General features: G+C 36.2%; 1 protein-coding gene across 1 annotated transcript in view; it reads left to right on the forward strand.

The window, feature by feature from the left end:
• Positions 1 to 11104, forward strand: part of LOC108369325 (dystrophin-like) — a gene marked incomplete at its 3' end in the record, with an annotated part of 53676 nt that extends 42572 nt beyond the window's left edge. Inside the window, 2 exon segments of the mRNA XM_017624416.1 lie at positions 3002 to 3152; positions 10981 to 11104. Of these exon segments, the coding sequence (XP_017479905.1) occupies positions 3002 to 3152; positions 10981 to 11104 (275 nt within the window).
• Positions 11105 to 15123: the final 4019 nt, after the last annotated feature.

Consider the following 15123-nt stretch of genomic DNA (forward strand, 5'->3'; position numbering starts at 1 on the left):
TTTTTTTTTCTAAAATAGTTTTAAGATTTTATTTAAAAAAATATTTATTCCATTTAAACTTTACAAGTATTTTTATTTACTTTTCTTTATTAAATTTTCCTTTATTTACTAGTTTTTATTAAAAATTAAATGAAAAAAGTAAACAATAGTTATTAAAAATTAAAGTCAATTAAGAAAAATCTTTTTATTTCTAAAACAAAATACAAAAATTAAAAAATTTAGATAATTAAAATAGATAAAAATTATTTAATATCCCAAAAACGATATGAAATAAAACAAGTATACTTTTCCTTTTAAAACAGTAATGTATAAAAATTTAAATAAATTGAAACTAACAAAAGAAAAAAAATTTAATCAAAAAAGAAAACAATAGTTATTGAAAATTAAATTAAAGAAAATTTTTTTATTTCTAAAACAAAATATAAAAATTAAAAAATTTATATAATTAAAAGAGATAAAAATTATAATCAAGATCCGAAAAACGAAATGAAATAAACCAAATATATTTTTCTTTTTAAAACGATAATGTATAAAAATTAAAATAAATTGGGACTAACAAACCAAATTAAATTGAAATAAATAAAATAAAAAACTTTTTAATATACCACGCTTTTATAAATGGACTAAAAGTTAGAAAAATATATATCTCAGTCCCATAGAATTTGTTTTAATAACTTTTGATTTTGAAATTTTAGCAAAAGTCATTATAAACAATTTATGAGATTGAAAACGAAAAACGTGGAGCGCAGGCGTTAAGTTAAGTAGTCATAATCATACCTTTACACTTTTGTGCTAGAATATCAAAAGCCCTTCGAGCTATCCTGGCATCTGTCTTTCATATAATTACATTAAACGAGCAATTCTTGTATATATATACAAGATGTTTTGAACCACTTTTGGACTGGAAATTGAGAAATGTATTTTACTTTCCATTTGTGTTTCGAAAACGAATGGTTCAGAATCTTCCAGGTTGAGATCGCTGAAATTGTCAGCAACAAGGTTAATATCTAAAATGGTTAATTGCTTTCATTGCAAAAGGGGCGTTTGGTGGCAAATAAGTAATTTAAATCCAACTCTCTTTTTACGCTTATATTGGTCCACCCCATTAGATATGGTGGACATTGGCATGCTGTGGGCTCCTGTTCTTCACCAGTTCCTTTAGAATAGCAGCTGGTAAAGAGCTCTATTAATTACGAGAGATACAAAGGGGTAAGTGATATTCAGTCTGTATTTTCTTTTCTGAAGCTTAATACTGGCCTAGGTTACTGTATTACAGCGTGATAAATAAGTTTATTTTAGTCTCAAGTAATTTGCAGTCATAGGGTTTTCTCTTCTATAGCACTAAAGAGGGAATATTTAGAAGCCATCAGGTTACAGCTCCTGTTGCCAGAAATCTTGGCTCTTGGGCTTGATAGTCGCCTATGGACAGACAAATTAGGGGCGAAGATTCTATTTTACTGTTGTTACTGTTAGTTTTCTCACTCGGAACTTTAATAACTCCTTCAGTGGGCGAGCCAGCTTCCTCATCGTAGAGAATTCAGCTTTCTCAGAGCTTCTTCTGAGTTAAATGATAAGTATCCATTTGGTTGTAATTGGACTTGCCATAATTGATGTCCATTTCAATGCTACTAAGCTCGATGTCCATTTTTTAGACTTTGAGTGTAATATTCCCGAAGCAACATTTGGCATTGTGGTCACTCTTCTCTTGAATGTCTACGCTTCCGTTATCAAAAAACAAGACTACCTTCATTGCTCCTCGTTGTTATGAGGTAGACTTGCCCTGTAATCTTGGAACATCCCCAAGTTCTCAAACTCTCGTCTTGGGATGTACATATCTATCTTCAACAACTTTCGCACGAGCTACTGTCCGTTCTTAGACTAATTTATCGCCTCCTAGTACAGCTATATAGACCAACTACCACACCCCTACAACCAGTAATTGCTTTCGTCTATGACGTCTATGATCTTCTGATCTTTTGCTAGCACAACAAAGGATTGTGTTCGTAAATAGTGCTGCTTTCGCCTTCTCGGTAGAAAGGGATATATGGAGCTTCTTTTCCCGATAGTTAGTGCTTAAAAATCAGCGATTTTCCTTAAAACTCGGTGTTGAAAATCTAAATAATCTCGATGACTCGATATCCTCGAATAAATTGTGATGTGATAAATCAATCTCGATGGGTGGCTTTAGAATTGTGTGTCCTGTTGAAGCATTGGGCCCGAGCTCCGGTCATCAAGCTAGACTCTTGACTACCCGCAGCAAACGCTTGAGACGCTTTTCACTGAATACTGGAGCGTTCGGTATTCACCCTGGAGGTCTTCTGGCCTTACGCGACTTTTGCTGAGTAGAATTTATTCTAGTCTTTTCTCTTTTGTGCAAACTGGTCTAATTGGAAATACCAAGTTTTTATCCACCTCCACCATCATCATATGAAAGCCTCATCTTTTTGGGGTTTGCTAATCACAAAAAGTAGCACCACTACGAAAGCGTTTTTAGATGTCGCGAAATTGTGAGTTTATCATGTTTAGGATAACGAACAAATTGAGCGATTGAGTTTTAGCATAGTTTTACTAAAATATTCTTAAATTCATAACAGCCGTACTCGTACCAAAATTGGTCAAAATAAAATTTCTAAACTCAATTGTAACAAAATTGAAGTAGACACATTGCCCGATTTGTGTGTCCTTTTCATCTTTTTACTACATTTGACACGCTTTTTATTGAGGCAAATTAGATTTAAATGCACAGCTACAATTTACATAAATTCGTTTACTTACAGTACTTTCTTCTCAAGCAAAATACTTAAGTGAAATTTTTTTTATTCCAACGCTACGCCCGCTCTCCGGTGTCGCTAGATCAAAATTCTTTGCAGCGTATCATTTTACTCAAAATATATTGTTATTAGCATTTTAGCATTTTTTTATTGCTCGCGCTAACAAGCATCCCTTCTTCTTACAATTACTACAATTTTATATTTCTTTATTTTTTATTTTTTTCTCACAGGAATCGCTTGGAGTCGAATTCGGAACATTGGAATGCGTTGTTGTTGTCACTACGCGAACTCACCGAATGGGTTATACGCAAAGACACCGAACAATCGTCGCTGAGCGTTGGTCCGCTGATGGGCGATGCTGCGAGTCTGCAAAAACAATTGGTAAGTAATGATGACAAATTGTTCTGGGTGGAAAGGCAATGTTGCATTAAATGGGGGTCAACTGTTGGTGGTGAAAAATAAGCTATTGCGTCGACATTTTATTTTTGCTGTTTAGATTCAACGAATGTGGCATGATTTAGCAAAGGATTAAAAAGGGAAAGTTTTGGTGTTTGTGATTGCATTCTTATTTTTCTTTTATAAATTCGTTAATTTTTGGAAAACATTTGAAAATCGTAGCCTCTTAAAACTTCTTGATTGCGGGCATGAATAAGAATTTATTGCGGTTGGCGAGAGCTGATAACACAGTCAAGCAATCATTTTGGGTTTTTAACAAAGAGGAATATTTCCGAGCGAAATTTTTACCACTAATCAGTTTATTTAGAGTGGACTATAGGGTTTACTTTTAGGTCAAAACCCCGTTTAGATCTTTCGATTTAGATGTGTATTTATTTATTTATTTTGATGTGTATTAAAATTCAGCGAATAATTGTTTTCATAGAACAGAACCCAACCATGTTTTTTTCTTTTTCTAAAGATACGTAATGAAGTTTCATTAAAATTAGCAGTTAGAGTTCCTTTCACGCAGCTGGTTGGGCGCCATATTAGAGCCCTGCTGGTAGGCCGTCAGCTCCAGCAGCTTTGTTATTCTTCAGCCGCGAAATTGCTATTGGAATTTCATGCTCCTCTGCTAGTGTCAGTGCTGTCACCATCCACATGTTCTGCCTTAATAGTTTCCGCGCGCTGTGGATATCGGCTGCGAGACTCCCGTGTTTGCTCTTGTAGGCTACTCGCGTATTTCTTCCTCTCTTTTTTATCAGGAAAAATTCCCACTCCAGCTCCCTTTTTCGGCCCAAGGTAATATGCTTTCTTCCCCAATAGGCCGCATCTTTCTTACTCTGCCTCAGCGTAACACCTCTCTTCCTACTAGTTGATATATAGGGCTCGCTGAAATCCGACTATTTCATTGGCGGCGGCACATAATGAACGAAAAATGTGATTGTTTTGTTGTTGTGGCAACTGTCTGAATCGGCTATCCCATCAATCATTGCTGTCAAGCTCAACAAGCGGTAGGCCCGGGAAACTTACTGTTTCAAGGCTGCCGAACTAGTGAGAAGGATATTAGCTGAGTGACTTGAATGGGGAAATTAAGAAAATGGTTAATGTCCTTTAGATAAGACCTTAGTTGCGCAGAATTTCTCGGGTCTCTCGATACAGCTGAACCTCTTCGTGTGTGATAAGTGGTGGTTGAACTCCGACGACGGCATTCACTGTGCGAGAGTTTGTAAGGCCGGTAATTATCACTAGATGCGATGTCGGAACCACTTGTTGTGTGATATAAGGATTAGAAATGGGCGCGGGATATCTGGACCATGGGTCACCGATTTCGAAATGGCCGGGGTGGGCGGTATCGAGAAGTTCTTTAAAAAAAATTCGCGCAGGATGGCATCAAAATCTTTTCTTTCTTAAAAACGTTGAATGAAATAAGTTCTTTTTTATGCTTTATTGAGAAGAAAACGAACAGCAAAGCAAATCGAAATAATCTGAAGATACTAGATCTTTCACAATTTTTATTTTTTTTAAATAATTTTGAAGACATATGAATTTGTCGTAGTTATAGAAATTAAGAAAAGCGACGGGGAGAGAAGCGTCCTAGTCTAGCATTGAAATAGACAAGCTCGCGACAGCACTTCTAGGGATGCTCCAAGTAGTCATAGAAGTGGCTGCTTCGACATTCGTTTCCGACGGATGCGGTCGCAAATTAACAAAATGTTGAAGGTTCTGGCTTTGATACAGACCTTAAGGAGATGTTCTTTCCTTGTGATGAACGAGTATACTCGGACACAAAGTCTCTAGCCCATCACAAATCCGAAACAAAATTTCGCTCTTTTACATGGAACTGTCGGTCGCTGTGGTGTAGTGGTAAGCAGTGCGCGCTTTCACACATCAGCACCTGGGTTCAAGCCCTGGTCAAAGCAACATCCGAAAAAATATAGAAAAAGGCTTTTTCTTAACAGCGGTCGTCCCTCGGCAGGCAATGGCAAACCTCCGAGTGTATTTCTGCCATGAAAAACAGCTTCTCATAAAAATACAATCGCCGTTCGGAGTCGGCATAAAACTGTAGGTCCCTCCGCTTTGTGTGACAACATCAAGGCGCACGCCACAAGTCGGAGGAGAAGCTCGGCCAAACACTAACATATGTGTAAGCGCCAATCTATTATTATATTATTATTACATGGAACTGCATTGTGGACCTCGCAAGGTCTATTTCCTGCCTACCATGCCAGGCCACATTCTTCCAGCCGGCAGAGGCATCATTAAGGTGCGGACGTTCCAGGTACACATCCTTACATCATAGTGCCTTTAAATATTCGTCGCGGTGGTTATAAAAAGAAAGTGGTCACATCCCCCTCATGGTGGACATAAGCGGCAAACTACTGTTCACTTCTTCGTTCCGTGATCCAAGGCTTCACATGGATTTTTTATCGCATCTGACACAGCGGTTGCACACGTTGCCCAAGGTGCGCAAATTTCGACCTAAATGAGGAATCACATATAGTCAGGTGCATACCCATAGGCACCGATATATCCCTTTGTAATCCTATCTTCTAATATATCTAAAGAAATGCTGCTTACAAACTTATTTTTATGTACTTTGCTTTTACACTAGAAAAATATATAGACACAAATTTAGTTAGACTACATATTACCACATTCTTTCCGCTTGCAAGTAATTGCGTGGAAAGAACTGAAATAATATTTATGGCTATTACTGCCAACGGCGCTACCCATACAGGTTGAATTCTACACTCGTCCCATGCCACAGCGCTTATTTCCACCACTTACAGACACAGGCGAATATATCGCATCCTTTTCAACGAACCCATCATCACTCACCGACTTCCCGCATTACCGGGCTACTTATATACAAACATAAGTACGTACGTACTCATGTACATATGTATGTAGGTTGTTGCGCCTGACCGACTGCTTCACACATTGTGCTCGTCGTGCCTCCTTTTGCATTTTGCGCAAACAAGTGAGCTCTGCTTACTACTACCTCTACTCGCCTTAATGCGTTGAGGTCGCTCACGAGTTGAGATTTAATGGCGTATGAAGTGGGTTCATTTTTGAGGTTAAGACAATTTTGAGATTTTGACAGCATGCCAAGTGGCGTGCGAGCGAACGGTGAAAGAGTGTTAGTTGAAGGAAAGATTGTAGCTATTTCGGCTTGAAGAGACAGCTTGTGTAAGGACATATTTTTAAAGTACACTGTGTGTCTATTTTTTTATGTTTACATACAATGTATAGGTACGGAGAGGTAGGTGCACATCCATGCATATATAAGACAAATGGAAGGGTTATGCTTGAGTGCTCATCACGAATACCTACCCCGCAGTATGTATGTATTTAGAGATAGTAATGTATTTGTGTGCCCTTGTGTCATTTGCTAATGTGTGACCTCCTTTCAAGTGGTTACATTGCTACCCTACACTTGAGCGCACACCAGGTTGTTAAGTGTCTGCTGGCAAACATATCGGAAGCTAGGCGATTAAGTGATGTTTTTTTACTCCTTTAAATTGTCTTTTTATGTGTTTGAAGGTTTTTTTTTTAATTGCCAAATATGTACATCTAAGTGGGTATGAACGAAATCTGGCAACAGGCGTCAAGAATACTATATTGAGGTATCACTTCTTACAGAAGCTTTTTCATAACACATAAATAGACTAAGGGGGTTTCCATTGGCTGTCGCTGTTAGAAAAAAATTTATCCATTTTATACTGCTCTCCGCATGGATCGAGCCTTAGTCCTACCGAGTGAAGGTTCACTTAGCTACAGCTGTCGGCAGACATATTTAAGGGTATAAATAGATCCTTCGACCAAGCACGATTGGTGGACAACGAAAGCAAGCGCGCCCGCGAACAAAATGGAAAGACCAATTTTAGAATTATCCCTCAGCAATTCTTATGTGAAGCCGTCGAAAATTCGCAAAGAATTACCTTCTCTTCTGCTCTCGGCTCATGCTCATAAATGATTTTTGGAGCCATAAAAAATGAAGTACAAGTAATAGAAAACCTATAAATGGTTGAATTTCAAAATACGTGTTCGTTTCAATTACTGCTCCAAGTAACTAAGTACTTTACAAATTACTCTTTTCCATTTGCTGGACATTTTCAATTTGCAATTTGCTCCCAACTTTGCCTTCCATGTGGACTTTATGCCCGAAAATAAAAGTACCAAAGCAACCAAACTTGCAAAGGATACTTGAAAGCGCTCGAATATGGTTGTGAGCGTATACACTTAGTATATATTAATGTAGTCAGTTCCATTACATTGTATTCTCGTAATTGTTTAATGACCCTTGCCCAATGTTCGCACACACAAATGTAGCCGTATGTACATATGTACGTGTGCACATTCATAAGTGTGTTTGTGAAATTACTACTTTTGGTCGCCCAACATCCGCACAAATATCCACTGAAGTGCTGAATGTTAGTTGAACCAAAGTTTTTGCGCACCGCAAAGAAAATCACTCAAGGGCTTGGCGTGATTGCAGACACAACTACAAACAAAAAAGCAAAATTTAGGTATGAATTACACAAAAAAAGGGTAAGCATTGAAAAGAGCAAATGATTGTGTACGAAAAACAGGGAAAATAAAACTAAAAGGCAGCGAGTAGTCAAAGCACTTTAGTTGCTCATTCGCCCACTACGCCTGCGAGCGGCAACTGAACTCCTGCAATCACAGCACGCGGTGATATAAAACTTCCCAAAAATCTCCGGCGTCGTCGCAGCCACTGTATGGACTCCTGATTCTGCGGAGTTGTGAAACTTTTTCACCGCTGTTGGACATATTTACATGTGCTGCTCAGTGGCCTTTGCTGCTGTCATTGCTGCTGCCACTGTGACTTTGTTGCTTTAGTCGTTAAGTCAATAGTGGCCATGTTAATGTTAGCCACATATGCATTCGAGTGGGTAGTAAAAATCAAATCAGAAAAAAGCAGTGACTGCAGTCAATTGAATTGCTGGCGGGCTCTACTATTTGCAGCGTTTCGATGTGTTTATAGCGCCAAGCCAGTCAAAATAATAATAAAGTAGCTGTGGCAGTGGCAGTTTAGGTTGTGGTCAATTCTTTGATCGTCTGCTGTGTGAGAAGATTAAAGTGGCCATAGGATGAGAAGCAATATATGCCATTAGGCGAATTAATGATTTTTTTCTTAGCCAAAATAGCTAACTAATCGCCAGATACTTCCCTTTTACTACCTGCTCAAAAAAACCTCATTTCCGATTCACCTTATTTCTGTTTATTCAAGTGGAAAAATATCCGTAGGTGCTTTATGCGGTGCACGATTTAGCTTTTGTGTTCGCTTGCAACTTAAACACATTAAATATAAATGTATTTGTAATTTCACAACAAATTTTACTTCATTAGGTTGCCAGTACATTTATGGGTTTAGCTAGAGTATTTTTAGATTCATTTTATGCTCTTTCTTGTACTCACTTAGCTTTTAACAACTTTTAGTCATTTATTTGTTGTAACTTATTGCGGTCAGCAATGTGTACAATATTTTCGGTCATAAATCTGAAGTTTTCCAGTGGTGATGACATTGTAACCATATAAACAGTTTGGCGAGTAATCGACCAAGTCATCGGTCGAGCAAACTGGAGAGGCAGTCATTAGAAACTCATTTTGTTTACTTGGTCGAGTATTATTTCCCCGCTACACTCTTCACACCTCCCGCAGCGATTCATCAAATCGCTTGTCAAATCTGCTTACGCAGTCGCCAGTCAATCGCCACTCAGAACACTTACAATCCCCTCCCCCTTAAATACGGCCTTGATAGTGATAATAGATTGGCGCTGACACATATGTTAGTGTTTGGCCGAGCTTCTCCTCCGATTTGCGAATGCCCGCCGATATTAATGAATCTATTTATCGATATTGTTGTCGATATATTTATAAATATTGATATCGATAAATGTATCGATATTTTTATCAAAGCAGTTTCGAAAATCTCGAACATGTCTCGGCAAACTGGAAGTAGTCTCGAAAATCCCGAAATAGTCCCTACAATTAGAATATAGTCTCGAGAATCCCAAAAATCCCGGAGTAGTGTCGAAAATCTCAAAAGAGTTTCAAAAATCCCAAAGTATGTATGTAGTTCCGAAGATCCCGATACAGCCCCAAGAATCCCGAAAATCTCAAAGTAGCTTCGGATATCCCGAAATAGTCCCGAAAATCCCTCAGTAGTCCCGAAAATAACGATATATAATAGTTAATTACAAACTTGTTTAAGCAGATATGAGCCATAGTTCGTTTGAAATTAGTGTGCTTGACGGCATTTGGACAGAACTGAATAACTATATACTACTTACCTTCATTACCAGCTTGTTCGCAATGCTGTTTCCAATGATATTTCTGTGGCCGGAACCCAGACTACATTCTTTGTGCATTGCGTAGTTGCTACATTCGCAGAGGAGAGGTATTATTGCATTATAGCCCGAGCTTAGAAAATGCCACAGTAGTCCTTTAGATGCAGGTTTAAGCTTAGGAGTAGTTTCCCGACCGGATATTGCTGCTGACTTTATCATTCAGCTCTGAACCAAGGCTAAAGTCTGTCTATTCAACTTTACCATTCGCTCTCAACGGGAGTTCTTGCCGAAGACGAAAAGCAGGCAGATAAGATATTTGTAAACAAGTAATAATATTTTCTACCTCTTTGACCGAGCCTCTCCTCCAATTTGGGATGTACACTCGGTTTGCCATTGCCCGACGCTCTAAGCAAACTTTTTTTTGTTGGATATTGCTCTTGCCAGGGATTGAATTTTGGTCCTTTAACCGCTCCGCTATGGTCAAATAAGCGGTTATTTTGTTTAGAGGGCACATACAATTGAATGCTGTTTTGTTTGGTACAAACGTATGGTTAGATACAAAAAAATTAATCTGAGTTGGTTAAGTGTAGGCTTTTATAAAATTTTTTGCAACATAATAGGGGTATTCTCCAAATCTTGCAAAGCCATTGCACGTAGCACGGATTGCACGGATTGCATAAATTGCAAACACACAACAAGAAAATTCATGGGAAACAACATTTCCTATCGCTGCAGNGTTGTTTTGTTGTTGGAATTGCTACATATTTCTCTCATTCCTCTCATCTCGCTCACTTAATTTTTTTTTGCTGTCTCTTGTTATTGTATTTGATACATAATTTCGCTGCTTGCTCCCCATGCATGCTACCTCTTTGCAATGGGGTGTTCTCGTACTCTTCGAAATTTGGAATAGTATTTTTGCATTTCATGCAATCCGTGCATCGTGCAAGACTTCGAGAATACCCCTAATGTATTTTTTTTTTTAATTTCTTTGCACCAGATGACGCAATTTCTTTTTTTTAATTTTCGCCAAAGACTTTATACTGGTAGTGGGAACCACTTTGCTCGCGCCCAAAGCCCTTTCAAGGTTTATATACATTTTGTATTGACGTGTGTAAAGTAAAAGATCTCTCTGTCCATCGCTGCTTTATACTACTGTTGATCGTTTTCATTTTCTACTGGTCAAAAATTGTCAGTTATTTAAGAGCAAAGTACTCAATATTAATATGTGTAGTCATTTTAGGTGCCATAAACAAGCTTTCAACACGTTTCTACTAACACAAAATTCAAGTGGTCGGTGATTCATGATGCAATCCTCCTATACTAATTCGTGCTTGTTAATAATTTACATATCTTCATTACGACTTACATAACTCTCGAAATCTAATTTATTACACACTTAAAGTGTTTACCACAACAATTCATGTATCAATTTCTTCGTCACTTATCTTTACTTACAGGATGATCATAAAGCCTTTCGACGTCAACTGGAGGACAAACGTCCCATTGTCGAAAGCAATTTATTGAGTGGACGTCAGTATATTACAAGTGAGCCGCCAGTATCGGACAACAGTGATACGGAAGGTGAGTAAAACAAAAACTAAATTACCTACAAGTATGCGGGCATATAATCGTACATATGTATTTTACATAGCACGGGCATGGGTTGTATGGGTTATAAACAAAATACAGGCCTATGCACACATATTCGTGAAACTACAATCATGATTATATAGCATACATTTGTATGTACCTAGATGCATATAAAAGCATTTTTACATACATACTGAGATAACACGTTAGTTGTGTGTTCATATCGAACAGGCCGTGTCTGGTGTTAATGGCATTAAACATTCGGATTCGTGACAGCACTAACTGTGCAACACTCAATCGCCTGTCAATAAAAGCTTTCAACCAGCATAGTACCCAGACAGATAGGTCGCATTGCTGATATTTTTACGTACGAGTACGTACTGGTTCATACGTAAATGCATATATAAACATATGTATTTGAGGGAAGTGCATATCTGCCTATCGTCAATGTGCCAATTCAAGCCCATCTAGTTGGTAGACCATTTTCAGTTAAATATATGAACCTTATTTGGGTCTCTACATACATGCATAAATACATAGGTATATATATTACGAAACAAAGGATTGCTTTAGCAGATAGTGACATCAATTTCCGTTCGATGTGGTAATTCTATGGTGCATTGGTGCAACTGTTGGATGCAAATTCTATCCAGTGCTCCAAAGGAAGCGGTTTTAAATTTTTAGAAAAATATTGTCGCAGAAATACTTGGGTAACAGAATTCAGTAATACGTAGCAAAAAAAAAAATTTGGTTTGCTAGCAACCGACACACGAGTTAACATAGTAAAACCGATGCAACAGCCACTTTAAGAACCCAATGACTCCATCTCAAGATGAATGTACTATACCCATGAGGTAAAAGTCCACAATATATATTTCGAAATGGAAGCGACAGGACTTCCGCTCTCAATTCTTTACTTCTAAATTTATTCCGCCAGATGTATTGAGAGTGGACCAGTTTCATTATCTTTCCCTCTATCAACTAGAGATGCCAGATCGAAATAAAAAAGTAAGTTTTTTAAACGTTTAGAATCAAAATAGACATAATCGATGCAGGAAGGAATCGTCTAGAAATAAATCGATTTCACAAGATTGATTCGCATATTATGTCAAATAACGTATTTTACTTAATTTTTATAAAGAAACAAAATACAGTGATCTGACCAAACTTTTATTGTACATAAGTAATTTTTAAAACATACATACAAACATTGTTCATAACTGTTTCAATATCTAGATTTATTTGAAACAGAGATAAGGTGTTTCTTTACTAAGCCATTAAAATGATCATTCAACTGAAACTTCATAAATTCTTAAACCAAATTTCCGCCAGGCAACGAAATGACAAAAAATGTATGCCATTTTAAAAATGCCATGTGGAAACAAACACTATGAAACGGTTAGTGTTTAATGCCCAACATAGTGGCTGCAATTTCTTCATTTAAAGCCTTGTGTAAACTCAATGTTAGTTCGCCCTATTTATGAAAACTTATATTTTTTTTTGGAAATTTTGTTGGTGCTTTTTTTTTTTGTTTAACACAAATGAGGAAAAATTCTAGGTTTTATTTCAAACTTAACGACAATTTTAAGAAGTATAGTAGAGCTTACGTACATATATTTTTGGCAAATCGGGCATTTGTTAGTTTTGTTTTGTTTTCCCTGACTCTATATTTCACTTCTTAAGTAACCTTTAAACAAAATATAAGAAGAGTAATTGAGGGGTGAACATTTTTATGAAAATTTTCATAAAGTTGGGAATCACAATTTTGGGAATTTTTGTTGTAGTTATAATCATAATTTTATATAGAGTTATTTTCAAGAGGCTTCTCTGAGGAGCCATATAGTCGGAGGAGGAAGGTCACTGAATTCTTTGGTCTTTGCTCTCTCATGCTATTTTTTTTTTGTACCAGCTCCAAATTCATATTTCTTTAAATATTTATAGATTTCCTGGGGGCAAACCATAGTTCAATATGCATCAATTGAGCAAAAATCGAATGTAGATCCTCGAGTTTTTTGAATCGATTCACGGATCGAACCAGAACTAAAAAATCAACAAAAAATCGAATCATAAGGGTTCGATTAATCTATCTTCGGTTTTATCGATTTAAAAATAGCATCTCTACTACCAACCACTAATGTACATAAAATACTATATTATGCTGTGTCCTCTTAGTGCTTTCTCTACATCCAAAATACAATGGGTAGCTTATTTCTAAGTGCAGGATAATGGTTTTTACGTTTACCGACCTACCATTCTTAAACATCTTTAAACTTATTCATATTCATCCATGTTTGCAATTATATCTGCTAAAAAGAGCTAAATAAATAGTGATAATAATATTGATAAGATATTGAAGATTCATTTAGTAACAATATCGAAAAAAATCTGATAACATTTTTAACACGAATGTGAAGCAAGGAAGTACTTCTAAAAAGATATATTTTATATATGCCTTCTTTGAAGTGAAACTTCTTAGTGGCAGTTGGTTGGTTGGGAGTAAATTGGCAAATTCAACGGAAATTGTAAACGGAAATGGTGCAACGGAAATGGTTGGGCTGAAACAAGTGCTCCTTGAGTGTATACAAATGTTATTAATTTAACAAAAACATGCTAATAAAAGGTTAAAGAATAACACTTAGGAAAAGACCAATATAAGAATGAAAGTAAAGGGGAGTACGTACATAGAGATAAAGGCAAAGGTAAAAATAAAAACAAAAACAAAAACAAAGGTGAAGGAGAATAAGTAGATGAAGAAAATGATAAACATAAAATTAAAAACAAAGATAAATATAAAGAAAAAGATGAGGATGAGAATACCGATAAAAGTTAAGATGAAGATAGAGGAAGAAAGATTTAAATAAAAGTAATTTTAGAGAAAAAGATATAGATGGAGACACAGATACTCAAACTGTGAACTATTTTGGGATTTTGGAGATTTTTGGGATTCTCGAGTCTTATCGATATAATAATCTACATTTTTATCGCTTTTGTTATCGATATTTGTATCGATTTTGTTATCGATATTGTTATTGGTTTTGTTATCGATATTATTATAAATTTTATTATCGATATTTTTATCGAATTTGTTATCGATATTTTCATCGATTTTATATCGATACTGTTATAGAGTTTACTATCAATTATTTATCGATTTTGTTATCGATTATTTACCGATTATGTTATTGATATTTTTGTCGATATTTTTTATTGATTTCCTAAGCGATTTTTGTTATCGATTATTTATCGATTTTGTTATCGATATTTTTATAGATTTTCTAATCGATTTTATTAACAGTACTATTATCGATTTTGCTATAGACTTTTTTATCGATTTTGTTATCGATATTTTTATCGGTTGTTTTATCGTTATCTTGTTGGATGTTACTATCGACTTTGCTTTCTAAAGAGTATAAAGATAAAAGTGAAGATAAAGGAAAACCGAATAACATAAATGTAATTAGAACGAACAGGGGTAGGGGTAGCGATCTAGATAGAAAAAAGACAAAAAATATAACCTTAAGCAAAAGCAGATGTATTTATGTATGTATGTATGTATATTGGTTATGAGACAAAATAGATATAGAACGTAAGTTTCACTTCTCCAGTGCTGCCCAGGCACACTTACTTTGTTTTAGAACTATCTCCATACAAAAATTGGCTCACAAGAGTGCATTTTAGAAGTTTGAGATTCCGTTTTAAAGAACTTATAATAAAATTAAATTTAATATACATTGCCTACTGCATAAAAACTCCAACTCTTTGCTAAAAAAGACATCCTGTAAATATCACCAGCAGTCGGTCAGCAATTGATTGTCGAAATGGCGTACAAATTTGGCAACTGGATTTTATTGCCAATGGCCGATTGCAGTGGCAGCAGCAGTTGCCGTACAAAACACACACACTCAAATAGCACGAACATACATTCACACATATACATTTAAGCCTTAACATGGTTGCTTGTAAATTGTTTTTTTATACCCGAGCGCACTTGTGCACAAGGGTATATTAAT

The sequence above is a fragment of the Rhagoletis zephyria genome, unplaced genomic scaffold, assembly GCF_001687245.7.
Source record: "Rhagoletis zephyria isolate East Lansing unplaced genomic scaffold, Rhagoletis_zephyria_1.1 Rzeph_scaffold_03613, whole genome shotgun sequence".
In the NCBI taxonomy this organism is placed as follows: domain Eukaryota; kingdom Metazoa; phylum Arthropoda; class Insecta; order Diptera; family Tephritidae; genus Rhagoletis; species Rhagoletis zephyria.